The sequence below is a fragment of the Melospiza melodia genome, chromosome 9 (genome assembly GCF_035770615.1).
Source record: "Melospiza melodia melodia isolate bMelMel2 chromosome 9, bMelMel2.pri, whole genome shotgun sequence".
Lineage (NCBI taxonomy): Eukaryota > Metazoa > Chordata > Aves > Passeriformes > Passerellidae > Melospiza > Melospiza melodia.
Window position 1 is genome coordinate 12,685,008 of NC_086202.1, and position 27,776 is coordinate 12,712,783.

General features: G+C 44.6%; 1 protein-coding gene across 5 annotated transcripts in view; it reads right to left on the reverse strand.

The window, feature by feature from the left end:
- Positions 1-2,036: 2,036 nt before the first annotated feature.
- The window catches only part of WBP1L (WW domain binding protein 1 like), a 59,139-nt gene continuing 33,399 nt past the window's right edge, over positions 2,037-27,776 (reverse strand). For 3 of the 5 annotated variants that reach the window (XM_063163295.1, XM_063163300.1, XM_063163299.1), the window contains exons 2-4: positions 16,622-16,724; positions 5,750-5,911; positions 2,037-4,362 (exon numbers count right to left, since the gene is read on the reverse strand). In XM_063163295.1, the coding sequence (XP_063019365.1) occupies positions 3,623-4,362; positions 5,750-5,911; positions 16,622-16,724 (1,005 nt within the window). In that variant the 3' untranslated portion in view covers positions 2,037-3,622. Of the gene's footprint in view, positions 4,363-5,749; positions 5,912-16,621; positions 16,725-26,466; positions 26,705-27,222; positions 27,546-27,776 lie in introns of those variants that run through there. The other 2 variants (XM_063163297.1, XM_063163296.1) reach the window with 2 other exon arrangements.

Here is a 27,776-nt window from a genome sequence, read left to right on the forward strand (position 1 = left end):
CCAGGGCATGCAGAGAACCAGAGGAGATACAGCTGGGGAGCCCTGGCTGTGCAGAGCAGAACTCAGAACCACTGACTTACATCCCCGAGTAGTGAGGGATGCCCAGGGAGCCCCAGAACTCAGAACCACTGACTCACATCCCTGAGCAGTGAGGGGTGCCCAGGGAGCCCCAATCTCCCATCACTCAGCAGAGCAGCCTCATGCTGGCAGTAGAGCTGCTCATTCTGCTTCTCTCCAGGCTTCCTGCCCCAGGAAGCTTTTGATGACTGTAACACAGAGACTTAACTGCACCTCTGCTTTCCTTAGCCTCCAGTTAGGCAGGCAAAGCTCTGAGAGCAGGCTGCCAGCAAGCATCAAGACACAATTCCCTCCTCCTCCATCTTCAGCCAACACCCATCCACAGGGTTGTACAAGCATGCAATGATATCTGGCAGGAAGATCACACCAGTGCTCCCAGTTAGTGAGTTTGCATCACTGCAGAGGTGAAAAGTCCCTTGGGAACACCAAGGAGATGCTGCAGTACCCACTGATCCCAGGAGCCACCCTTTTGCCCAGGGGACACTCGCTGAGCCACCACACTGTGCTCTTCACCTGTCCCCAGGCAACATAACCCCAGCCCACCACGACACCTGCTGGATCCTTGCCCTCCCAGCTTCAGCGGCCAAAAACATTCCATGTAAGCAGCTCCACATGGCCATGGACTCTAGCAAAAACAGACTTCAAGAAGTACTGGCAGCCACACCTAGAGCACATTGTAAGCAGAACACTGAACACTAGATTGACACTAATTTGCTGTAAAACCTGCTGCATTATTGCAACTCAGTTTGGAAAGATGCATTCATGACTCCCAATAAAACACCCCTTATAGCTGGGAATGGGTGGGGTTTGGTATTCCAGTGCTGGAGATAACACATCTGCCCATGCCCTCACACTTCCAGCATTTTACAGCGTGCATTTGGAGAAGAGCTCTCTGGGCCACACTAGCCTCCTACACAAACATATATGGGAGGGTTAAGCACCTTTCTAAAGCTCCAAAGGTGGAGCTCTGGGAGTCCTCTGCCACCTGAAGAGGCAGCAGCCAGGGTATATGCAAGGAGCTGCCCTGCACCACTCCTCCCCATACCAGCTGCCCCTTGGCTGCAGGTCTAAAATCCTAAAGCACTGAAAGCCATTAACAGTCCTGTTCCTCAGACACTTGGGAGCTGAAGAGACATGGTTTGTGCCCCATTTATTTATTGTTTCTAAATGCCCAAAAAACCTCCAGGAGTCATAAGAGGCACCACTGCTCTTCCAGACTTTTTAAAATTAGACACATCAGCTTGGCTTACTGGTACTTACCTCCATGTCCAGAGGATTCTCCTGCCGTTAGTGGGATGGCAGGAAAGCAAATATGGAGATTCCTTATGCCACATAAATGCTGGCAAAGGGTCCCCCACTGGCACAGGACCATCCCCAGGACTTACAGCAGTAAGCCCCATTCCTTACAGACTGATGTGATTTTTTTTAGCTTCCTCTGTGGTGCAAGGAACAAAACCAGGTGCCAATATGTACAGAATTCCTGGGGCTGGCACTGGGGATCTTTGATTATCTTCTGAAAAGATACATGTGGTCAGTGAACACAACTGCAAGTGACCAGCCCCCACGCAGCCAGGCTCTGGGGCACGTGCAGCCTCTCTGTCACCACTCATCCAAGTCTCCAGGCTCCAGACATCCAGGAATGAGGTCTCTTGAATCCAAATCAAAGTCCTTCAGTTTTAAGAGCACCCTAAGAACCAAACAGAAGAGCTGTCCTTATCTGCTGTTCTGAGGAAAGAGAAAGGCTGTGATGGGCAAAGGAGTGAGATTCTTCCAAACCTTGCAAGGTAAGAGTGCTCTCCTCAAATGTGCAGGTAAAATGCTTGCATAAGCACCACTTCCCTTGCATTGCAGCCAGCCAGTGCCAACACACCTCCAGGTAAAATAACAAAACAAATCCACAAACTAAAGACAAGATCATGTTCTTAGCTCACAAAATGATACACATACACATGGACAAGTTATCAGAAAAGGCATTATATTTTGGTTTCCACCTCAGTTAAAACTGATTTTGGTTTTCAATCAATCAGATCTGAGTATGTCCAAGTTCAGGTTTCAATGTTTTTTTCCCCATAACAGTAATGATCTGGACGACCATAATTATAAAAGGGACGGGGAGAAATCCCAAGAACAAGTTACATAGTCTGAACTGTGCTCTCTTCCACATGAGCACTCTAGGGAATGTTAGCTTCAGTTCTTCCTTTTTTTTTCTTTTTTTTTTTCTTCCTTCAGGTTGTTACTAACAAAACTCTCTACTGTTTATTAAAGCAAAGCTACAGTAAATTCTTGCAGTCTTACAGCAGGTTTTCATATTACCAGTAGGACTCGCATGCATGGATTGCAGTCACACACACACGCTCACAGACATTATACAGTAGCCAGTTGCCACCATAAAAAAAACCGAAAAGAAAGAAAACAGACATTCATTTCTTTAAGTGGTCATCATTAGAATCGCACCAAATTTTTGGATAAAAAAAAATACTGCACAGGTCTTCCACATCTACAAGGTAAATCATCCCTTTCACAATGGACGGAGCTCTCGTCTCCATTTGTTCAACATGCATCGCTAAAGCTTGAAGGCACGCTGGCCAAGGAGAGCCCTGTTCTTTTGTCATCTGAACTCCAGTGTGCTGCTAGCGGGGTGCAAAAAAAGGACAAAAATAAAGCCAAGCCCTTTTGCAGCACACCGGGAAAAGGTCACTCGGAGACCACAGTACTTGGAAGGCAGCCCAGCTGCCTGGATTCTACTGCTAACTGTGCTCTTGGAGGCATTGAAGGAACACACTTGTGTTTAAAAATGACACATAAAGGCAAATTTCTGCAAACCCTTTCTTTTCAAACTGCCTAAGGTAGACTAACACTCCTTCTAGAAGAAACTGGTCCTTCAGTCACCAGCCTCAAGTGGGAAACTTCCTACCTGCTGTATTAAACACTGAAGCACCAGAGGTTATAGGGCTGATGTGTTTGGGCATTCACCAGCTTCAGGAAAACTTAACATTAGGAAAGAAAAAAAAAAAAAAAAAAGAAGGAAAAAAGATGGAAAGAAATCCCCAATGCCTCAAGAGCACTATATCAAACCAGAACTCTTGGGCTACTGACTGCCGGCACTGTCAGAAGCTGCTTGCTTCTGGGAAGACACCTGGAGGTTGAAGCCTTATGGTGATCTGGTATCCTCCCAGGGTGAGATTTGCTGAGTTTTACTGATTGCAAGATAAAGCAGTGTTTCGGAAAACTAAAACCAACAAACTCATAATAACCATCACCAAAATTACCGTTGGAAAAATTCCATTCTTTAGAAGGTCTCATTGAGAAACATCAGTCCCTGCTCCACGAAGCAGGGCAGATACAATTAACAAAACCCAGAGTGACCCGTCCCCCACAAGCTGGGCCTTCAAGGTCTAGTCCCCATATTATATTGGAGGGGAGAAACAAAAATAAACAAAAAAAAGAAGGTTGTATCACCTTTTCCTCCTGTTAAAGTTTTAATCCTCTTATTCCATTTTTATTTGTTTTTTTTTCCCCCGATTCTCCCTTCCACTCTGCCACCTTAGCTGGGGGAGTTATTGGAACAAGAGTTTGGAGAGTCCTGCTCATTTATTGTGTTCAAGAGTACACACACCGGCTGCCGGGGCAGGTGGTGGTGGCTGTGCTCGCGGTGCTGCTCCTCCGTGGCACTGAAAAGCCCTTCCTCCTCGTCCCCGTGGGGACGGCCGCTGCAGCTGTCACAGAAGTCCAGGGGCCCGTCCAGAGCGTCATCGATGAGCCCGTCAAACTCTTTGAGGTCGTCGTCGTGGTGGCCCCGGTTGCACACGCAGACTTCTATGCCCGAGTCGCCGGTGAAACGGCGCTGCCTGCCCGGGGTCTTGTCCTTGGCGTCGGGAATGGCGCTGCTCTGCTCTAAGCTCTCAGAGCTGTAACCTTTCAGCAGTTCCTCCTTGCACTCTGTATCCTTATCAGGAGCAGCCCTCTCCACGAGCTCGGCTCCCGTGCTGGTGCTGCCGGGCTCAACGCTTTGCATTTTGGCGACAGCTCTCTCGCCCAGCGCGGTGCTGGAGGGCTCGGGGTCCCCGCGGCTGGGCGCCCCGGTGCTGTCAGTACTGCTGATATTGCTGCTGGGTGCTGCAGAGCTGCTCTGTGCTGGCTGCAGGGCCCTGGGCGGGTCTGGGATTGTGCTACTGCTGCCTGCTGGGACACACTGCTGATGTAAGGCACTGTACGGGGGCGGGGGGGTCGGCGGTCGGTTCACCACTTCCTCATAGGGAGGTAGCAAATAGTTTGGCAAAAACCCTAGAAGTGGGAGGCAAGGAGGAGAAGTTATTTCAGGAGCAGTTTATCTCAGGAAACGAGTCACTAATACAGGTCAGTATGGAATTTATCACCTACCAGCACCTTCCCCCTGAACAGCACAACAGGCTCTACAAAGGGGTGCCAGAACTTGTCTCAGGTGAGGTGTGTCATGTTTTAGAGAAGCAGCAAACACGGCAGAGGGGGGCACCATTACAGGAGGAGATGGACACAACTGGGAACAGCAGCCTGATCTCCTGGCTCTCTATACTTACCAGGCAAACCTCCCTGGACCATGTACCTCAATACAGCCCCATAAACCACACTGGGGAACGGCCTGTGTTGGCTGGAGGGAACAACTGCCCAGCCCTCTCCAACACTGCCTTCTCAGCCGAATTTCCACTTTCAAGAGCAAAGATTTCATCTCACAAAGCATTATGTAAATATGAAGAGACATGGGCAGTTACAAGGAACTTGAAGATCCTGGCTTTTGGTTGCTGTTTTAATGCTGGATTCAATTCTTCTGGTGCAGTCAGAATAAATTGGCAGTACTGGCAAAAGAGTTTGGCTTATTGTACTTACAGCCTTTCAAACCCATGAAAAATTTTGTTTATTTCTTAAGAGGCAACAAAATAGTCTATATAGACAGAATGTACTTAAACACTGGAAACATTTAAGGGTAGCACTGCAATTTTCCATGTGCAATTGCATATCCCTGGGGCTGGGGAGGGAAAGGCTGCTGGGGATGATTTCTGAGGTGACTGCCAGAGTTTAACAAGAAAATCAAGTTCATACATTCAATTCAACAGTCTGTCAGAGGAAACTCAGCTGTGGTACCTCCAGTCAGAAGGAGACTTGCTGCTCTAGCACAGAACAGCAAAACACAAGGAGAGCACAAAGTGATTGTACTTTCCCTGAGTTGTGGGCAACAGCTCCTTCATGCAAAGTCCTAGGGCTGCTCACCAGCAGTGTGGCCTGGGAACCACAGCACAGGGTGGGAGCCAGCAGAGTCTCTGCTGAGACTCCCCTTTCTTCCAGCCTGTGTGACCAAATTTTATGAAGCCACTTCCCATACCTCACTCCCACCAGCATCAAGTCCAGGCTGGAAAGAAGGAGTCCTGAATGAGGTACGTAAAGAACCTTTGCAGAAAAACACCCAAGGAATCCCTACACTCTCAGGAGTGGGTGTGAAGGTGCTGTAGTTGGTGTGGTTCAACTCCAGACTCAAGGGCTTTCAAACGCATCCAACACCATCTCCTCTCTGCACGCCATGGTGAGGCAGCAAAGCCCGCACAGCCTCTTGCTGAACCCAATTGCTGCTCCCTCCCTGCACCTAACACAGGCCCCTGGCGGCTGCCGTGCTCCCCGGGCCGGCGGTGTGAGTACGTACGGAAATAGAAGGGCAGGGCTGAGTAGTTGTGCGCCTCCCGGTAGGCGATCAGGTTGATCTCGTGCTGCCGCTGCTGCGCCTGCAGCCGGTGCTTGGTGCGGCGGTGATGGCAAACACAGCAGCAGCTCAGGATGATGATGATGGTCCACACCAGCCAAAACCCTGCAGCAGAGAGAGGACAGTGAGTGTTAGCCATTGCGTGAGAGCTGCATCCAAATGCAGGAGACCCCAAGAAGCCAATGGAGAAGATAATCTGAAAGTCTGGATCTGAACCGGCACTGCTCTAAAGGCAGAAATATGTGTAGGCCAGGAGGCTTCAACACTGCCTGTGTGTGACACTGTGACTCCAACAGCCTTGCCACAAATGGATAACTCTCAACACACTTTGGTACAATGTATGTTCAATAGGTACAAGTCTGGAGAAGAATCAAATATGGAGGGCTCCCCCCTCCATTGCTCCTACCCTTTGGTTACCATTTCTTCTAGCCAAAAATGAACAGAGCTGTGAATAGCATTGAGCTTGCCTCCCACAGTCACTTTGGTTTGAAAATAACAATCAAGACACAAAAGACACTCTGCAGATTGACCACAGAAGAAGAGAAAAACCCCAAGCACTTTGTTTTGCTTTTGTTTGCACTGCTCTTTAATTTCCAGCCCAAATCTTTCATTGTTATGTTTAACAAAAACATGCTCTTTTTTCATAAATGTCTCAAAATATTTTTAAAACTTATTTTTGTATTCAATGTCTTAAATTATCCAAAATTAAATTAAGCTAGCCTCCCTCTCTGAATCCTCAAGAAACCTAACTTCTGCTCTGTTTGTGGTCATGGCTGGTTTCTGTGCACTGCTGTACCATATGTACATTGCTCCTTAAAAGGGAATTTTAAAACACCACTTCCTGAATTTTACCCACACCCTCCAACATGTGGAATAACTCTCCCTTTCCACAAATTTCTCACTTGCATGCACTACAAAATGTTTCCGAGACACACTTCAAAAAACTGGAACATGCACTCCAGATTAGGCTTTTGTTTCCTGCAACTGCAGCCTGCAGCTTGACCTATCCCCAGTGTCTGTAAGCTCTTTTTTAAGCTCAGTTTTTGCATCTAAAGATACTGGGAGCACTTTTCCTTTAGAAACACATAGGCTTGGCAGTGACTGCTTGCTAGAAATCACAACACTGTTTTCTTTCTGTAACACCTCTGCCAGTCTTCACTATTCCCCAGCAGTAAAAATGGAGATTGCTAATGCCACAGCCCATTTTCAGGCTGGCCAGTCTATCCTGTGGTATCAAACTGCTCTTCTCTCTCCACTGAAAACCTCTAGTCATGCCTTTACAATATCTTGATGTTTTCAGCATCCCCTGCTGTGTTTGCTGTGTTTTCTCTGCTAAGAGCTAGGTGGGGAAAGGTGAACAGTTTAGGAATTTGAAGAATGAAAGGAGTATTGCTCTGGCTCAGGACAAAGAGCAATTGTATCATCCATCTCAGAGACCTGCACTGGGCTGCTGCAGGGGAACTGGATGTGCCATATCGAGTCTCTGAGCATTTTGAGTGGGGACTTTCACCTCCCTGTGTCGTAACCCAAATTCCTCATGTATTTTGGCACAGCAAACTGAAATCTCTCTCCTGCCTTGTGCAATCTATTTCCCTAATCAACTGGAACCTGCCTTACCACCAAACTTATCAAAGCCTTCCATCAAATGAAGGTGTTACATATTCTCCCACCCCCCTTTTTTTTCTTTCCTTGGCTGGAAATTAAGGTTCCTGGGTAGTTTCTCTGGCCAGCCTGCTCAGCTGTACCATGCTGATCAGAGAAGAGAGTGCGATCTTCACTCCAGAGAAGCAAAGAAAAAAGTACTCAAGATGCTCTCTACACTTCCCAAACCAAAACGAGAATGTGGCCACTGACCTCTGAATACCCTCCTGTTTCTAAAAAAAGCCTTTTTATATAAACTAAGAGGAGTGATCCAGTCCACCCTTCACTCCAAAGCCAAACATTTGCAACAATTTCTGTAGCCTCTATCACTACCAAAATCTTGGTACACAAATGCAATACTTCAACTGTCTCACAGTTTGAAGACTCTCTCCAATAAATACACTTTATTTCTCGCTAAGAGACTGTCCCTTGGCTCTTGCTTGCTGAGGAAGCAAGAATACACTCATCAAAACCAGGTCATTGGCACAGCATGCCACCATGCACTGAGGCAGGCCTGCAGTTCATCTTCTAAGTACTCCTTATTTTCAAAGAGCAGTCCATGATCATGAGTTCAATAACAATGGAAAATTACACCCAGCTATCCAGGGATTTTAGCTACAGTTATGAAAACAGATGCTTTTTAACACATTTGATCAAGTCCTTTCCCAAGGAGTCTAGATACAATGGCAGCAAGCAGCACTTAATTAGTTAAGATGTCCTGGAGAACTGCCACTGTTAAGCAATCTCAGCTGCAGCAGCCAAATATTTCTGCAGGGAATAACTGCTCCCACCCAAGCCTGCATCCAGAAGATTAAAAAAGTATTTCTTTAGAAAACTTCTCTACCCATTCCAAAAAAAAGTCCCAAAGTGCTTTGCACACAAACTGATGCACAAACTCGGAGTAGGGGTCAGAGTAAGCTCAGCCATTCCTGCAAAGAGGTGTGGCAATTCTGTTAACACGCAGCAACAACACACAACAGCTTAGGATAATAAATTAATGTTGGAGCCTACTGAAACCGCAGGTGGCACTGAAGTAAACACACCATAATTTAGTGCATTGCAATTTGGCCTCGGTGCCAGGAACAACACCTTCATTCTCCTGCAAAGGGTCTGTGCACACTCGCAATTGCGAGCAGATGAGATCTGTTGTTTTTCATGAGAACTTCCAGAAAAAGAACCCACTAATACCACATTATTGCCTGGTTTCATTAACCACTGACACTTCCTAGAGCTTCTAGGAATTACTCAAGCCCTGACTCAGCATGAGCCTGGATGGAGGACTCAGCACGAGCCTGGAGGACTTGCCTGGATGATCACAGGAGATAGCAGCGTGTGCCCACCAGAGTCATCTGCTGGCCTGGCTTCCGGCTTCCTCTCTAATGGCTGTGTCCCCACCCTGGCACCCAAGAGCACGTCTGCCCTGCAGGGCTGGAAAGCCCCCAGTGCATTGGAAGCAATAGCATGGGACACCCATGGGAGCTGAGGCACATGAGGGGCTCCCTGGCTGTCACTTGGGCAGAGGTGCCAGTGCTGGGAGAAGGACTGGGTGCAACTCTGGTTGCAAGCCCAGTACCAATGCAGGTGCTGCGAGTTCAGGGCCCCCATAAAAAGCTCTACAACACTCTCTTGCCAGGAGTTTGGGCACAGCTGCAGTTTTGGCTGCAGAACAGAAAACTGCAAAAGCCTAGAAAATATATAGTATGGTCATTTATTTGGAATAAAGCTATGCTCCAAGGCCAAGTGCAATTGTAAATATTATGTCTAAAAGTATGGAGTGAACAGTGAAGATGTTCATGACTGAGCTGCGCATTTGTACACCTGGTGAGGCTTGGCTTCAAACCAGCAGCAGGGAGGTAAGCTGAGCAGACCACTGGCGCGTGCAGCCAGCAGCTCATTTGGCAGGAGGGGAATTGCAAATTCACCCAAAGACAACACAACATGAGCAGGAAACACAGGGGCCAAGCACAGCAGCAGTGCACACTAACACCTCCCTCAGGGTAAAAACAGGTACCAATTCTGCCTTGTGATGAAAATGGGTAAGATCTATGGAGGCAACTCAAGTTTGGCATTAAAAAGCCTCTAAAAGCCAAGTAAAACTGAGCTTCTGGTTGTGTTCAATGTTCCCAAAAGCATTCACTGTTGCCAAATGCCTTCCTCTTGCTCTTCAAGAGTTTTTTCTTCCCAAATGGATATGAGCTGTTTCTCACCAGCATTGTGTTGAGTTACCACTGCACTCACTGGAAAAGGAAAAATGATTGGGAGACACATTCTGAGCCAAATTCACCATTAAATGTCTGATTTGAGAGTATTTTCCACAGCCACCTGGCAGTGACCACTGGGAACAAAAGCTCATGGCAATCTCAGCACAACATGACAGATAAAAAAACAAACAGTGACTTTGGAAATACAACTTCTGATAGATAGCCAGATCAGAAGTAAAGTACCAGTCTGGAGTGAAACAGGCACCAAGAGACTGCTAGACTTGAAGGCAATTTCAGTCTTGCTCTTGGTTCATGAAGAGTCAGAAGTTGCAACACTCTCCAGCCCAAAAACAACTGAGTCTTGAGAATCACTGCTATCGATATTTTTTTGTTAATGGCGATGCCTACAAATGGACAGTGATGGAAGCAAAGGTGAAACAGACACAACCAAGGAGTTGATTACTGCCAAAAGATTTCCCTGACAGAGCACCAAAACCTTTAATGAAAGTAAAAGAATCAGCACCAATCTGTAAGCTCAGAGCTGTAAGCCTGACATGAGCAGGAAGCTCAGGAAGTTAGAATGGAAGCTGCAAAAACACCTGGGAATGGAATTAGGTCCCATGGAAGCCATCTCTCAGAACCAGAGGAAGCACTGAAGAAAGAGAAGGCTGCTGCTACATTTACAGAATTCTTGGGAAAGGGAGGCCCATCACATGGTCATACACCAGAGATGCTTCTTACCAGCTGTGAAAGAACATGCTTAATGCTTCAAGAAAACCCCTTCTAGGACACTAACCAGAGTTTTGATCAGACTTTACAATAAATAAGAATAAAACAGTTTAATAATTAAAAAACCAGAGCAGTCCTTCCTCATGAAAAAGGAGGGAGCAATGTTTGCTTTGATGCTGTACTGTATTTTCTGTCTGGGATGTTGCCACCAGCAATGCTGTTGAGGGAAGCTCCTTTTATCCTGTGCAAAATGGAAAATGTTTTCTGGAGCGTTCCAAGGGTATGAACAGAGAAATTTGCCCTCAAGTTCATGGTAAACTTGGGCAAATGCCATGGCTCTGTTGGCAGGAAATCCCCTAAAAGCAAGCCAAAACATACTGCAAAGTGCCTTTGTGTCTGCCCGACAAGCATCTGGGTAATAGCTTTGGCTCCATGAGAGCTGGTTCTGAACAGAAGGAGAGGTGGGACAATCTCATTGACTAAAAAATGTCCCAAATGGTGGCCTCACAGTCAGTCATGGCTGGAAAAAAATTGTCTTCACAGGGCCAACACTATAATCAAAAAAGGGAAGAGAAATTTACTTGGTACCACAACCTGGATGTGCTGGGGCCTAATCGCGTCCTTTGGCAGAGGGGTCACATCAGTTCCTGCCACTGCAGGCACAAGCCTGTACGAGCCAACCCTGCTGCTCAAGAATGCCAGATGAAGGATCCAGGCCATAGGCCCATGAACATTTTAAGAAGGAATAAAAGAAGCCGCTGAATGATGTGATCCTCTCCTGCCTGTCCCAACCATACCTCCTGCTGCTTCCTCCACCTCTTCTTGTGCCGGCACAAAGTCGTGCGCAACTGTGGTCTGAACTGGTTTGAGGGAACCAGAGCAGGTTGAAACTCGTTTGGCAAACACAGCAGCAGCAGCAAGAGAAAGACTGTGACTTTCAGTGACAGTTTTATGTTAGTTTAAGTCATTGGAACTGCAGTCCCAGCCTGACCTCACTGTAGGAAAAAGTTACTGAATATTTGTAGAGTACAATGGCAAAAGAAAAAAGCTGAAGACATCTCCAACTCCTGCTCGCTTGCTCCCAAACTGGTAACAAAAGGAGACACACGTTAACTGCAGCTGGTTTCTAGTTTTCAGAATAGTGCCCACTGTACACCCACTGCAACGAGATAAGATGAAAAAACAAAAGTTTCAGAAAAATCCTTTATCCCATTGTGCAATGAGAGTCAACGTGAGGCAGTAAATCTGCAGACACTGCTTTTATGCCTCTCTCCTAGGGAGGGAGCCTTCCAAGGGCAATTGCTCCCATGCTCCAGATGACACATTTTTAAGTCCAGTCCCCCCCAAGACATCAATGTTGGTAAAATGAATGTTGAACAATAGTCTAACAAAGACCAGAGTGGAACATCCAGCTGAGACCATGTCCTGAACATCTGGGAACAACAGATCTAGGTACTTGGTGACAAGCTAGCTGGGTTGGAGGTATGTAGGGCAGGGGGTGAAACAACACTAGGAGTCCTCTTGCCTTTTTTCCAGGCTGTTTAGCACAGCACAGGTGGAAGCAGCCACATAGGGCAAAAGTCAGTATCTGCATAGCCAGGCTATGCCAGACAGCTTGCCTTCTGCTTTGGATCGGAGAATTTTACTCAGCCAGACCAAAACAAACTTAAGGTGATTTGGCTGTCTGGATTAGGCTACAAGAAGTCCATGTAAATCAGGAAATAACTCCCTCAGTGAGCCTATTTATTATAAAGAGTTTCTGCATGGTGGTGACATCTGTTGTTTGCCCTATACTGTTGGTGAAGCTTTGTCATGGCAGGGTTATTGCTGCAGCACAGCTGAGGAAGAACAGCCCAAGGGGAAGTTTGAGACACCTAGGAAAGAGAAGCAAGTAGAAGCCTGGGTGAAAGGCAAGGAGCAGCAAAAATCTTTCTTTGAAAAAGGATGTGGGATAAGACAACATGGGGTAAGGATGAAAACATGGGACTGGTGCATTGTTTGACTGAGTGTTTTGGAGACTGCAGCAAACTCTTGGACATGAATTCCTATTATAAAGCTGACCTCCTGGAATATGTACGTGGTACAGCAGTTGCTTTAGTTTCAGCAACTAAGCAGATCCTTGCCAGAATTTCCTGGCAGCATGCTTTTTGGGAAAAGAGCTGTCTAGCGATTCCAAGGGGAAGCGTGCAGAGATGAGCAGACTGTTCAAAATCAGCAAAAACACTGACTGTACTGCTTGCAAACAGAACATTTTTTCCCATACAACTCTTCTACTAGGACCTAAACAGTCAAGATCTTTTTTCTTTTCTTTCTTTCAGAAACAGAGGGGCTCAGTATCTGCTAAAAAAGACAAAGAAACAAAACAGGCACAAGCAATATATGAATGCTCACTCATTACCAGTGCTGGGCTGCTGTACAGTACCCACATCACCCAAGACCAGCTAAAGTCCTCCAACTTCTAAATCCTCCAACTTTTTGCAAGCAGTGAGCAGCTGCCTGTTTCCATGCTCCATGATTCCTGAAGCACAGTGTACTATTTTTCCAACCACACAATGAAATATATTTTCTACAGCTGTGCTTGCTGTGTTTAGAGCCTCTGGAATAATTTAATGATTCCAAAGGCCAGGAGAGGCACAAGGATGGATGTCAGCAGACCTGGACTTAGTGTTCAGTCCACTTTATACTCTCAAACCTGGCAAAATCCAGAACCTCTGAGCCTAACTTCTTAGCCTGCAAAACACAGGAACTGCATTCCTCGATTACCTTTTCACCTGTATTTCGAAAAGTGGTATTTTGGAATGTCTAAGCAGTAAGACACCTGTCAGGCCTGGAAAAAGGCCAACATTGGAAAACTCCAGCAAATCACAATCACATCACAGAGACCCCAATAAAAACTGCTAGGAAGCAAAATCCAGTGGCTGCTGCCATTCTTCCCCTTGGGGACCATGAGTTCTCTGGGGAGTCCAGCTAAATTGTTCAATGAAAATGCTGACCCAGCTCATCCACCACTCAAACATCTTTTCCTATGTGAGGAAATGCAACAGTAAAGTACATTTTTCCATTTTATTATTATTATGTTCGAAGAAAATAAAAAAGACAAAAAGCAGCTTTTGCCTCACCAGGCTACCAGCTACAAAGCTTAAGAACTAATTAGAACTTTACATAGTTATTAGACCTATATCTGTAAATCTGAATATAGTTTTATTATTTGGCAACACAGCACTGTTTTTATTTTTTTTTTTAAGAGGTGGGTGGGGAATCTGAACTGGGTTGTTATCTAATTTTAAACATAGGCTGTCCACCTGCTTGGCATATCATATTCTCCATTCCTCCACTCCACCCCTTAACAAAATAATACCTTGATTTTACATCCTATTCCCCTACCCTCAATGACTGGTTTAAAATTACCACAATCTTACTTGCTGCCTAGAATTGCTGAGATCAGCCATTTTCAAAGACAAACCTCCCTCAAATTCTGTAACAGGGAAAATGGTCCTTTTTACAGGAAAAATTCCAAGCAGCCACAAAACAGGATCATGTTTCAGAACACATGTCCACCAAAGACCAACTACTTTTCCTTTCCATTTCAAATGCCACCTTCCTCTGCTTCTTCTTCCCACAAAACTGTGGTGGTAGATAAATCCAGGATTTAATTCAACAGGACTAGCAAGAAGGTCTATTTTCAGGCACACAAAAGTCTGAAACACACACATTGGTGGTCTGAGAAGGTCAAGAGAAGCAAAAGCTTCTCAAAAGCTACTTCAGTACATGCATATGTTGGTTAAAATCAAAACAGAACAACCATGAAGCCACGCTTAAAAGGTGCTGCTATGTTAACTGCTCATTAACCAGAAGTTATTATTAACTTTTAAAAAGCTGATCTATTCCCAAGCATGTAAAGCAGTTGCTCTAAACTGCTCATATTAAGACTACTTACATTTACTATCACCACTTTTCACCTTGAAGGCCTTCAGAGTGCCTCAGCATATGTACCTATCAAAGATGCTCCACAATTGCTGAGCAGCTAAGCTCTCAAGCCCTAGAATATGGGTTTAAAGGACATGCTCCCTCTATGACTCCTTCCCATCCAAAGGAAACTTTTTTCCTACCGTTTGGCAAAACAAGCTTTGAAGACATTAACTGATTTTATATCAGTGTTGGATGTTTGCCTGAATTTGCAAAAAGCCTAGAAAACAGGTCTCGTGTTTTAATTACTCCCCTCATTTTGATGTGGTGCACAATGCTCCCTGTGAGACAGAAGAAATGTGAACACACAGAAACCTATCTCCCCCAAGGAACCATCCAGCAGTGTGTGTGACCGGCATGTTTATTCCGTGATCTCACTGTGACCTGTGAGTCTGCTCTAAAAAGAAGCCTTTAACATTCTGCCTCCTTCTAACAAAATCTGGTTTTGTCTTCCAAGAACTTTTATGATGCAGCCAGGCACTGCCAAGTATAAAGACAGCTAAACCATCCCATTAAAATGGCAGGGGGTTACTGCTTGGACCAGAGTGTTTGTATGCAATCCAACCAAGCCTCTCTTTAAAGATGTCCATGGGAGAAACATGGTGACCGTGCCACCAGTTCCACTGTGCAGCTGCACTCCACACTGCTGCTCAATTTAGATCCTGCTTGTTAAGGAGCCTGCGAGCCTCTGCACACATGCAGCTTCTTCTAGATTCCCACCCACACAAATGCAAAACCAGGTTTCACCTTCCCCACTCTGCCCTGTCCGTGCATCCCCCTCTGGCCTGAAAAAATTCCTGCCATCTGTCCTGCCTGGGCTGCTGACTGCTACAGTCTGATCCAGGCACTCCAAGGCTCCAATACAGTCACGCCTGTTTCTCAGCCTGCTACAGTCCCTGGAGCTGCCCATGGCTCCCTAACCTGAATTGTTCACTGAACTATTTGGACATTTTGGAAAACAAGTCTGCTGTAAAAGGTCTGCAATACATTAAAATCCTGCCATAAGCATTGACACAGCAGCCACTGGAGTCTGAGCACAGTGTGTCTTGAAGATGCTTACTACAGAGTCCTGTTCAGTTTATAACCACATCCCCCATACTTCACTGGCTAATTTGAGAAGTAAAAGCATGTTTCTAGACTAAAGGATGAAGTGTCAGCTATTCCTGTCCTTGGATCCAGGTTAAGTAACAGTCTTTGTATGTATAACACATTTCCACACACAAGCTACTTTGGGAAAGTGAAACTGTGGGCACAACAGAGGGATTGAGTAGAAATCATAGTTGCATAAAAACTAGAAGATACCATTGGGTGTGGTAAGAAAGTATCTCCAGTCTCTAATGTAGGGGTACAATGTTCAGAGCACCACATTTCCAAATTCAAGGAGCAGAGATGCCCTCCCAGCCTAGGCTCAGGACAGTACAACAGTACAACATCAATGTTCAACTTTTTGTGTCCCTCCTAGAGAAAGAAGACACCATCAGACTGAACAAGCTTAAGTTTTCCTTTAAAACTCAGCATTTATCACTTTCTTATGCTTTCAACTTCCCATTTTTCCATATATCTTAATCAAGTTTTGCTGACCACCTGCTCTGACCTCCCTGCTGCCATCTAAGGGGACTCAGCAGGTACAGTCACTCAGCCATTTGCTGGAAACTTCGCTATTTTTAAATCTCACATTTTGGGAAAAAGGAGGTAAGAAGGGTTGCAATGGGCAATGTGTGATCCTCACAGTAGAACATTCAGCCACTGCAAACCCACAGGGTTTACCCAAGACTCTCTCTGCACAAGGACTCTGAGTGGTCCTGAAGAGAATAAGCACACTGGCCCTCCTCCTTGAAAGGACATCCTTAAAAAGATATACCAGATTTAAACTTGTTGTGCTTGCCAACAAAACCAACAGATAAAACCATGAAACCAATAGATAAGACACTGAATTAATTTCCTGTTTGAGTGTGTCAAGCTCTAGTGTTGTGTGTACGGCATTTCTCCCTCAAGCTGGTTTCCTTGCTCCTGTAGAATGTCATCTTGAGTACCCAAATCAGTGAGAAGAGCAAACAAGAGTGGCAAGATGAGCCATTACTCCGGAGAAAGCACCCACTGTGACAACCCTATTTCCTTGTCTCATCACATCAGCTCTGGATTGTGCTGCAGTGAAATGCAAAGGCAATGCACAACAAGGGCTGAATACAAAACCCCAGGGGACACAAGCCAGACCTGTAGTATGGTACAAGAGCCATGCAGGTTAGGAAGGGAAGCCATACAAAATGGAAGGACTTACACCAGAGTTCATAGTAGTAGTTGCAACACTGGGATTGTCCACAACAGTGGCCCGTTTCACATATGTAACTTTGATTGTTGACACCCATGCAGGTTTCCTTGTCCTAAAATTAAACAGACACACTTTTAAGATGCTTTGTCAGTATCTTTTGTAAATGTTTTACTTGATGATCTGCAAGCATTTGAAAAGCACAAGTTATGGTCTTTGGAAACTCTAAAATACATAAGGAGGTTAAAAGACATCTAAGGACCACCAAAAAACAAAGGACCATTCAGAAGAAAATCCCCATATCTCCAAACCCATGAGTTACACTGTTTTAGCATCTAGTCAGCACTGCTGTCTCATTATCCCTCTCTTTTTCCACTAAAAGTTACCACAGTTTGGGAGGCAGGCATTCTCTTAGAAGAAGAGATGACATTTATTCCACATTGTACACAATATCACTGTATTACTGGGGCTGAATGCCAAGTGGAGGAAAAGCATTCATAAAGGGAACATCATAATTTGAGAAAAGACTGCTTGGATTAATTTAGATCTAAGTGATAATTACAATATGTTCCTGCAAGATTCCTATCTAAAATGATTTCTTCATAATTAGCCATGTGCTTTATGGAAGATCAGCATTCCTGTAAAACTTCTTCCTGGAATAGAAAGTAGTCCAGAAGCAGAGCCAAATCAGCTGTAGCAAATCACCCAGCAGGTCCTCAAGACACCTAACATGGAAAAGGTCTATGCTGTGAGGTCTCAGTTCCCCACATGGTGCACCACTTCTCAGAAGTCTGTGTTTTCCTGCTAGTCTGAAAATATGGCTGGAAAAAAGGTATAAAACACAAGAAAACAAAAGCATTTTACAGGCAGTGGTTTGTACATCCTCTATTAGGTTTTGGAGTAACCTGTGAGTTCAAAGAACACTATGGAATTTAAGAAACAAAAAAATTTGTTTCTTAAATTATTTAAATAATTTCTTAATTCAATTAAAACCACTGTAACAAAGTTTTTATTTTCACTTTCTTTCACTTGAAGTCTATTTCAAGGAAACGAAAATGTGGGTAGGCTTATACTGAAAGCTGTGTTGAAAAAAAAAATAATTTTGGAAGTATCAACTTGCAAATAAGAAAACACCAACCCACTAAAGCCCAACAAAACCCCACCAGTAGGTGACAGGGATGCAAATTTGTGGATCCCAGCACTGGCTGAACTGCACTATTCTTCTCATTTATGTGAGTCCACCACAGCCACACTACTCACAAACTTCTATGGAGCCACCACACATGCAAAATACCAAGTGCATTTTAATGCTGAACCACCTCACTGAACAAGTGATGTGAGGCAGCAGCTTCAGTGCAGAAGAGTCCTGCACTACGTTTTCAGTTTATTTGGGGATCTGGAGGAGAACCAGCACTTCCCCACCACACAGCATGCTGGTCGGAGCCACATCTCACCAACACAGGTCTCTCACCTAAGCACCCAAATTACAGAAGCAACATAACTCCTGAGAGCAGAACAACCTCCTGCCATCTTTTCTCCTAAGAAGTCACACCAACTTTTGATCATGTGAGGGCACAATTCAGCTAACACAACTCAGCATATGACGCACTGCTTCCCATTCTTCCATGGATAGCGTTATTTCCACAAAAGGCTCCAAAAACCACCTTTAAAATGCACCCAAAGAGGCAACACGCTGGAGAGGTCTGCCTCTATTTTTCAGGAAGAGGCAAACATTTTGCTGGACAGACCAGTCCAGAACTACTACAGGCAGCTAAAGAAACATTTGGTTCTTGAGATGTTGGCATGCCTTGAGATGCTGGCATGTCAAAAGTAGAAAAAACACAATTTTCCTATACGGTAAAGAGGTGTTTCCATCTCTAACTGATGGCAACTATTAGGAGACTTTGCTGAGCCAGCACAGAATTTTCTGCTTCAAGCCTGCTACTTATTCCAAAAATAGTCATTTTAGCCAGCAAAAGAACTAGAACTAGGACACATCTATTATCTGCTCTTATTAGTTTATTTACATTTTTCCTCATTTTTGTTTGCTTTGCAGAGCTAATGTAAGTGATGAACAGCATAGATTTTGGCTCTCATATGAAGACAATTGAGAAATTAAGATGCCATTGCAAAACTGCAATCCTGTTGATAATGCTCAAGTCAGAGAATGACTAGCTGAGGTTTGTGGTTGTGACACATGAAGATCAGTGTGACCTGTTGAACCAGCAAATGAATCACATGGAGCTGGTGAAAAACCAGTCTCACAGTGCCATTTTATGATCTTCTCTGCATCACCACACTTGATCCATCCTTGACCACTTCTGGCTTACTCCCCAAAAATTTCATCCACTCAGTTTTGCCTACTTCAAAGAGTAGCAATGAGGAACAAATCAGTGTCTTTGGGGAGCAGCAACTCGTAACATCTTCAACTATAGTTTTCCCACTTAAAAACTTGGAGCACTACTGATTTCAGAGACTTTCATCACACCATCCTTTTATTTGAACTTACTGACTCCCTCTTGCCAACTTCATTATATTTGAAATGACTTTTCCACACATGCTTACATGCAGGGCTGCTCCTTGTTAACCCAGCTGGCCAACACGTGTCAGGACATTCTCAACAGAGGATCCTGAGCAGCTAGGATGGTGTTCTGCAGGTTCCTCCTGGAGATCAAGTCTCAGGCAACATCCTGCTTCCCATCTAGAGCAGAGTTTATATCTTACTGCCCATTCTTTATACACTGACCAAGACAAATGCTCTTCCCTGCTAATGTTCATGTGCTTGTACCTTCAAATAGTCCCACAGCTGGGGTTCTGAAGTCCTTGCAGTACCACCAGCCACACTCCTCAAAGTCCAAGCAGCTCATTTTGGAGCCTTTCTGCTGACCTCTGCCAGCTCAGCCACCAAGAGGCTTTTGGGAACATGGAGCTGTCAGACTCGGGGGCCACATGTCACACCCAGAACTGTCACCCTTAATTCTGTGACTTAATTAAGTCACAACTTAATTCTGTGAAACTGTATTTCCAAACAGTTTCACAGAATTAAGGAATAATTTGGTTTGGAAAGGATCCCGGCAGATCACATGGTCCTACTACTGCATGGCATGGCTACCTCTTAACACTGGGTTAGAGCCTGGCACAGGGAAAGAGATAAAAGGTAAAGGCCACAGATCTTCACAATTAGAAGTCTACTAGGGAAAGATTCTGGCACAGGGAGAGCATTGTTTTGGGATATGTTATAGGTGACTCCTTTGGAACAAGTGTTTGTCTCCTTTCCTCTTTTAAGTCAAGACTCATTTCTGTGAAAAGCTGAGCCGCTTTACAGTTTGCTCCTTTTCTGCAAGTCAAGGAACAGGTTATGTAGAGCCACCCTGGCCATGACAGAGACCATCACACTCTTTGTTAGGAAATTTCTATTTACTTCCAACCTCTTGGATCTGACTTCACTTTCTATTTAAATCTCAGGCTGTACTTTTCATACCAGCAGCATTTTATTATTTCTACTTCCTTCTCCCATGCATTCTTTGTGTGATAGGCTGCCAAACTAACTACTTAAGATATATCAGCAATACAGTTATCTAGAGTCTAAATGTCTCCTGGAAACAATATCCCACAAGTGCTTGTGCTATGAAGTGTACTATTCCCTTTTTCACACTAAGAGCCATACAAAAGGCACAGGGCTGAAAGAGTAATTTTATAGATAAAGAAAAAATAGATGGTGGAAAAAACTCTCATAGAAGCAAAGCTGGAGCAGTCATATTTTATTGACCTGCCTTTGTTTTTAACTTCCACTGCAAACAGTACTTGTAATGGTAATTTTTAGTCATTCTTACTAGCATGGAGTTTCTATTAAACTATTACAGAAGGGTTTTGGAATATTTTTAAGGTAGCCTTAGGAAAACAAGGAAGGTGGAGGGCTTCTTTCCAAAAGCTCTTTCTTCCCCAACAGCCAGTGGCTATTACATTCCAGAGTGGGCTTCCCTGCTGAAGGAGAGTCTCGTTTTCTTGTTGTCCAGGCAAGCAAGCACATCCCTCCCCACCATCCTTTGTTCAGTTAACTGTAGACGCCTCCAGGCAGGATTACTAAGCAGGATCTTCCTGGGTCTGCTCTCAAAGAGCATTCAGTCCCATTAGAGCAGAATAGTCTTGTTTCACAACTAAGAAGCCAGAACATGCTGTTCATTATCTCCCACCTGCAAATCCTAGGAGATTCCCAGTTAGTTTCAGGGGATTCACTTTGTCCTGTAAATCAGCACGTACCCTAGGCTGCATGTTGTATCACTGCCTCCTGGTACCATCCTAGGAGTTGGTCTGAGAAACTGCAATCACTCAGTCCCTGACACACAAAAAGCCAGAGTGTTTGGGAGAACACTGCAGACGTGGAGCCTGTGTTCCCTCCCAGTCCAGTCCAACAGAAACAATCTGTGATATGTGGTACAGGCTCTTGTCATGAAACTGGTTGAGCTGGGAAGATCCTACCTGGTGCATTTTGAGAGTCTCTTCATATAAGATGGGGCATTTTGGATTAGTTTTCACATGTCATAAACTTTATAAAGTAACAGTGAATAAGATTCTTTTTCTTAACTTATTTTCTTGTTGATATTTGGCATTTGTGATAAACCCACAACCATACTGGCAACTCTGCAACTCTGCCAGTAGTCCACTTTTGCTGTCAAGTGCTTTTACAAATAATCCTTAAAATATCCAGCAGCGGCAGATATAAGAGAACTCAAGGCAGTGCTGTATGTTGTCACATCTGAAGCCACAGCAAACAGTAACATCAGTGCCAAGGAAAAAAGCCAATTATTCTCTTCACCTTCCACTCAAGTATTAGACCTTTACTGGAGGTCTGTGTGACAAATTAAAGGTCAAAATCTGGGGCACAATCAAGACAAGAGCCATTCATGAAAGTCTGAAGGTTGACTGTGCTGCAAGGAAAGATGGAACAGACCTCCTTACCCTACTTTTGTAAAGGTTCTCAGTGGTAAATTGTTGGGTTTAATAGCTGTAAATCTGTTAGGATTTACTATGTCTGAAGCCAATGTTGGAAATGAAGGAAAATAACTGATTGACAGTGGAGTTCCATCATAATAAAAGGATCAAGGCACTTCTCTCTTTTCTACTCTCAAAAGTCAGCAGTTAACCTGGGCACATACTGTTGCTAAGTCAGAAGGGAGAAAGATGAAGATGAGCAAATTCCAGGCTAGCATGGCTCTTTTCCAAGCTGAAAATTAATATGTGCAACTGCAGCAACAAACATCACAGCCCACACTCAGAAGTGCATAGTTGGCAGCCAACAGCCTACAGAAGTTGACTCCTCAGTTGACATTAATCAGGTATCCAAAACCAGCAGCAGCCAGTATCATGAAATCTAATAATCATTTTAGCTTTTTGCTCTGTCTCCTCTTTCCACAGAAATCCTGACTCCATTACCCTAAATATGAGCACCTTTATATGGCCTCAATGTGTCATTCAAACTGGCAGACTATCCATTCATCCTAACCTTGGTAATACCCTGGGAAACGCTTGGAAATGTGACTTGCATTTACTTACAGCAGTTTATAGGCCATTCCTGTCTCCTACTATACCCAGTTTTTTTTACCTACTCTAATTCCCTAATTTCTCCAAATTTCACTACAGCATTTGCCAAGGCACTACACAGCAAATTACTATTTTAGCAGGAAGAGATGGAGAGTTACTACAGGATGAGAGGAGTAAGTAAAGGCCTGAATAAGAGGAATACAGACAGAGGGACTCAGAGAAAAGCCCAGCAACAGGATGAAGGGAGACTGCCAAAATGGCATCTGCAGAAGGGCAAGATACAACTGGTTTTAACAGGGCTTGGGCTCCACGTGTGACCACTCCAGACCTTCTGATTTCACAGCTCTCATAGGGACTTTGGTAATAAGCATCTATTTAATAACAAATCAAGATCCTGACCTAGTTATTTCAGTAATCTCATTAATCGCAGGCAGCAGTCCCTTGCTCTCAGTACCCAGCCACACCCAAAACAAGCAGGATGGATGTAAGCAAGTGACACTATCCTCAGAAAAATGCATTGAAGTTTGTATTTTGAGTAATTCACAATCAGTACTTAAACCATATATATTCTTTAAGCATTCTGAGTAACAGAATGGAAGTGGTTGTCAGTATATTAAATATGTCAGAAACAACTATTTGATATCCACTATTTACCAGTTCTCACTAGGCTGTTACTCAATCTCACATATCAGACTATCACTAGTGTTGGTTAGCAAAGTGCATCAGCAACAGCTCATGAGAATGCAAACACAGAACTACCAAAGAAAATGATCTCTGTCTGATAAGGCACTTAAGGGGTAGTAAGTTAAAACTGCTACTGAAAATACTAGGCTGAAATGCCCAATCTTGCCACAGGGTTTACAACAACTCCTGGTTTACCAGCAGCCCCCCAGTTCCTAATCAAAGTTAATCTTAAACTCAGGAGATCCTTTCGGAGAAGGACAGTAGGTGGGATCACAGCAAGGACAGGCAGAACTGCTGGGGAACCCTGGGTCACCAGGGCATCTCAGGACCCACAGACATCGGTGTGGCTGAGCCCTCACCAAAGCCTCCAGACATCTCCTGCCTTCACAAACATTACACCTGTGAGTCCTCTGGAACATAAAAGCAAAAATCCACCATCTGAGCAAGTGTCATGCCTTTGGTGGGTTCAATTTAACAAAAACACCCAAGACTGCCACAGATGAAAGTGGCTTTGACTGCTGGGAGTTACTGGAACCTCAAGTGCCAGGCTCTGCCAGCACACCAGGGGATAGATTCCTGTAAGCCTGCCTTATGACAGACAGCTGAGGCCAGGAAATAAATCAAGTCTGGACACTTCTTAAGTCACCCACCACAAATTTTGTTTTGCGGAATGTGGGGGAAAAAAGTGTAATAAGTGCAAATATGCAAACACTTTAGAAGTATAATAAGTGGGGGAGGAATGATGCCTCTGAGCTGTCTCAGGCACAATAAAGATCTCCAAAATGGGAATTCTAATCCACAACATTTATTGCTTCACTAATGCCAGCATCAGGAGAATTATATTTAGATCACCATGATTAATCAGCCACAGCAGACCCATCCTCACCCCCAGCAGATGCAGAACCTCCAAGGTTTTATTACCTTTATCTGAGGAACAAATTGGTTTGTTGCATCCATTTATCCTGAAGAAATACTCCAACTATCTTTAAAGGGACACTCTCCTTTCACAGATCATGGACACTTTGATATATTTCAATAAGAGCTGGTTTGTTTCATTTTTGTTTACTGCAAGTTTCAATTTCAGATTCTGACAACTACACATTAGTGTTTTAAGCACCATATGTTTACTTCCTCACTCCTTGCTAGAAGCTTCCCAGCTGCAGTCCTCAGCCCTCTCACATTAAAGATACACACTTCTAGACTTCTAGGAAATTACAGCTTTGAGGAGGTCATCTTGCACTTTGTTGGTCTAAACCACCAAACAGAAGACCATGCTGAAAACCTCAAGCAGTTAAAATTAAAACCGAAAGCATTTGGAATCCAACTTCTTCTTTTACTCTTTTTCCTTTTTCATTTCTGCAGTAAACTAGGCGAATGTATTTGAGCTACCGTCTCCAACCTTAGGAGGAAATGCTCACTCAAAACTAAAAGCAGAGATCCCCTACAATCATGTTTCCTTGGATGGGAGCTTTAAACACCCACACTGCACTGATGTCATATAGTGCTGACCTAGCTTTTCAGGCATTTAAATATCATCCTCACTGCAACAATAAAAAAAACCCAAATCAACCAGACACCTTACTTTTACCAGGTGTTTGGCAGTCCATCTGCAATGCTACAACGCTGCTGGCTCCCAAAGAAGAAATGAAGGCAGATCCAGGGAAAGCAGCTGTTCAGGGCAGTCCAGGGGTGCAGAGGAAAGGGTGCTGGTCCTGGGGAGCCAAAGGTCTCACTCTGATCCTTCCACCCTCACACACAGCTCATGGGAGGGCACCACACTCAGCACCTCTTCCCTGAGACTGCAGCCCAGGATCAGCATCCCTTGTGTTGAGTGAGAACAACAAAGGGCATCCCAGACAGCCAAGTGTTTACAGTCTGAATGTACCAAGTAAAAACCAAGACACAATGGAGGTGCTGAGATGCTCCTGAATTCCTCCCCTACTTTCAATTAAACAGTACTGTTCAGTAATAACCCTTGGAAAAAGAAATTTCTGAATAATATTTCCATGTAGGACACACTCACAAACACTTTTTTTTTTTTAAGACTAAAAATTATTAGAACTAAGAAAAGTGCAAGCAGCTCTTTCCCACTATATCCTTTATCAGTGGATAAAAATAGTCAACTTTGCTCTTGTGTTCTTGAGGCAACACCTTTTCTTCCTGCTTCCTGTAAATGCCTCTATTGATGCCAAAAAGTTACCCAGCAGAGAAAAAAGTACCATCCATCCACTGAGACAACCAGATGTTCACTGTTCCAGCAAATGAGGCCAAATTACACCTAACTTCTACTTTTACACCTTATGCAGCACCCCAGCTGCACTGAACGCATCTCTAAAACAAAATGGATTATTTAAAAACAGGAACTTTAGAGAAGAACACATCCGTGAGTCTCAAGCAATCTCAGCATTGAAGCAGCTACATCTCACTGCAATTTGAGAGTTACCTAAAGCCATTCAGCCTTTGTGCCTGAATTTCCCCCTCTGGTTCAGTTCCTAGTTTTTAAGGCAAGTCTCTTTGCTCTGAGTGCTAACAAGTGAACTATTATTTATAGCTATTGCACCAATCACAGAAGGTCATTGTGCTAGAGGTAGTTTCTTATGTAAAACTCTTTTCGGATGGGGGGGTGGGGGGTGGGGATGGGGGTGGGGAGAGAGCTGCATTTCACCAAAACTGAACTGATAAGGAAAAAGAGACAGCACTGTTTACTCAGCAGCGCGTCGAAGCCTTTTAGCACTGATAAACAACTGAAAGTAGGTGGTTTAAAGCATGTTATGGTCCAATCTCGACTTCTTAATGTTAAATTAGAAACTGCAAGAAGCACTCTGATATAATTCAGTATTTATTGTGGATTACAGATCACAGCAGTGCTGGAAAGAGTTTACAGTTAGATTCTCCTACAGACGTGCCTCCCAAACCAAAAAAAGGGTTTGCTCTCTCCAGCCTAGGAACACATAGTTGGCACCTCCTCCAGCAGAGAGCAGCTGGGCAGTTGCTACCATTTCTCATTCCACTCGATGTTACCAGCTATTAAATTATCCCAAGTTTCTTGTTCAAGCTCAAACTCTCGCAAAACAATTTTAAAATCACCAAGCTGTGGGTCACAGCATGTTGCCATTTTCCATTTGGTGCCTTTTGTTAGAGATGGGACACACACACACACACGTATATACCTCTCCCTGGGTATTTTCTGGGATTTTTTCCCTGGTTTTTCTTTTTTTCTTTATTTTTTTTAAATCCACAGTTTTACATACAAAATCATGCCTGTACAAGAAAAAAGTTCAAAGTTTGGCATGTTTTTAAGAAATGCAAACGCAATTTCATTTAAAGGACTGTGGAAAGCACCCTAAAACCGAACGGCACAAAGAGCCTCCCTGCTGAAAGCCTCCAACAACAACAAGGAAGTTCCTATCCCCGGCTCACAGTTTTGCTCCTTCCTCGCTAATAAAAAGCGTCTCTCACACAACTGTGCTCTCCGATCACACACCACGGGTGGGGAAGTGCTGATTGTACAGTTCCGTTTTGGGAAAGTCAGAAATCATATCCTTAGAGGTGGGGGAAATAAACATAAAAGTAATCGGTCACATCCTCCACCTGAGCAAGCAGCTCCCACCGCACTTCAGCCGGTTGGTTACCTGTCTGAGACCCAGGAGGAAAGGCATTCTGCAGGCTCATCCTCCACGCCAGCACATGGGAAGGCAGGAATTTAAAGCCCCACAGCAACCATTTCTTCATCTGCTGTGGGCAGCCCGCTCCTCCGATCCTATTTAAACCAGGGCTTCCTCAGCTGGGAATGCTAAGTAAACAGGGTCCTGGGACACTGCACGCACTCGCTGGCTCCCCCTCCTCCTCCTCCCACTCCCTGTGACATATCTCAGACGCAGCCCAGCCGGGGTGTTTGCAAGGGGGAAATGACATCAGGTCGGGCAGCTCTGAAAAAAAGCCCCAAAAAACAAAACAAAAAAACCCTGCCCCAAGTAAAAAACTAAAACAACCCCCCAGCACAAAAGCACACACACACAAAACCCCCAACACAAACAAAAAAAACACCACGCCCCCACAAAAGGAAAAGAAAAACCACACCAAAAGGCAGCCCTGATCCTTAAGAGTGCTGAGCTGCTGGGTGACACCAGGCAGGTCGCTGCAAACGGGACCTGTCAGGGAGCCCTGGTGGAGCAGAAGTGCAGAAGCGCTCTCCTCCCTGCTAAGGGGTGCTGCAATGGAGGGCGATGTATTAAAAATGTTGTCATGAGCCACCAGCGTGGTGATGATTAAATCTCGCTAAGCAAAAATAGACAGTTCATCTATTTCTGAGGAGAAAGTCAAGTTTGATGGTGCCTGCTGGACAGCACTGGAGTCCTAGATGCCACCACAATTGTTTCCCCGAGTACCTGCAGACCCTGAGGACCTGGGTAATCTTCACAGATTCAAAGCACTTCCCAGCCACCTTCTGCCTACCACAGTTCCACTTTTTCTGACTCATAGCACCGTTCAACTCTCAGCCCCTGATAACAGCTGTCCCTCTAAAGAAACAGCAACAACTTCCCTGATTTCAGAAGGATCAGGATTGGACCCTTCCAGCATCAGACAAGTGATGGGAAGAGTTTCAAATCCACCTCTCCCCAAGGAAAATATGACTAGCCCTGTCAAAAGGTTTCTCATTCTACTTGAGCTCATTTCACATTTTCATGCCAAGGGGCAATTAAGCCTTATAAACAAATTTATCATCCAGTGCCCAGGATGGCATGTCTTGTTTGTCCTCCCCCAAGCAAGGAGTACAGCAAGTTCCACAGTGGTGCAGAAGATGACACTGCAGAAGGTAATCTAAATTTAACTTCCTTTTCTACCTCCACTTTGAAAGTTCAGCAACCTCTTTTTTTGTGCTTCTCTTTAATCAGCAGCTGTCCTCGTCTGTCGGGGAGGGGGAAGTCTGGGACACCACTGC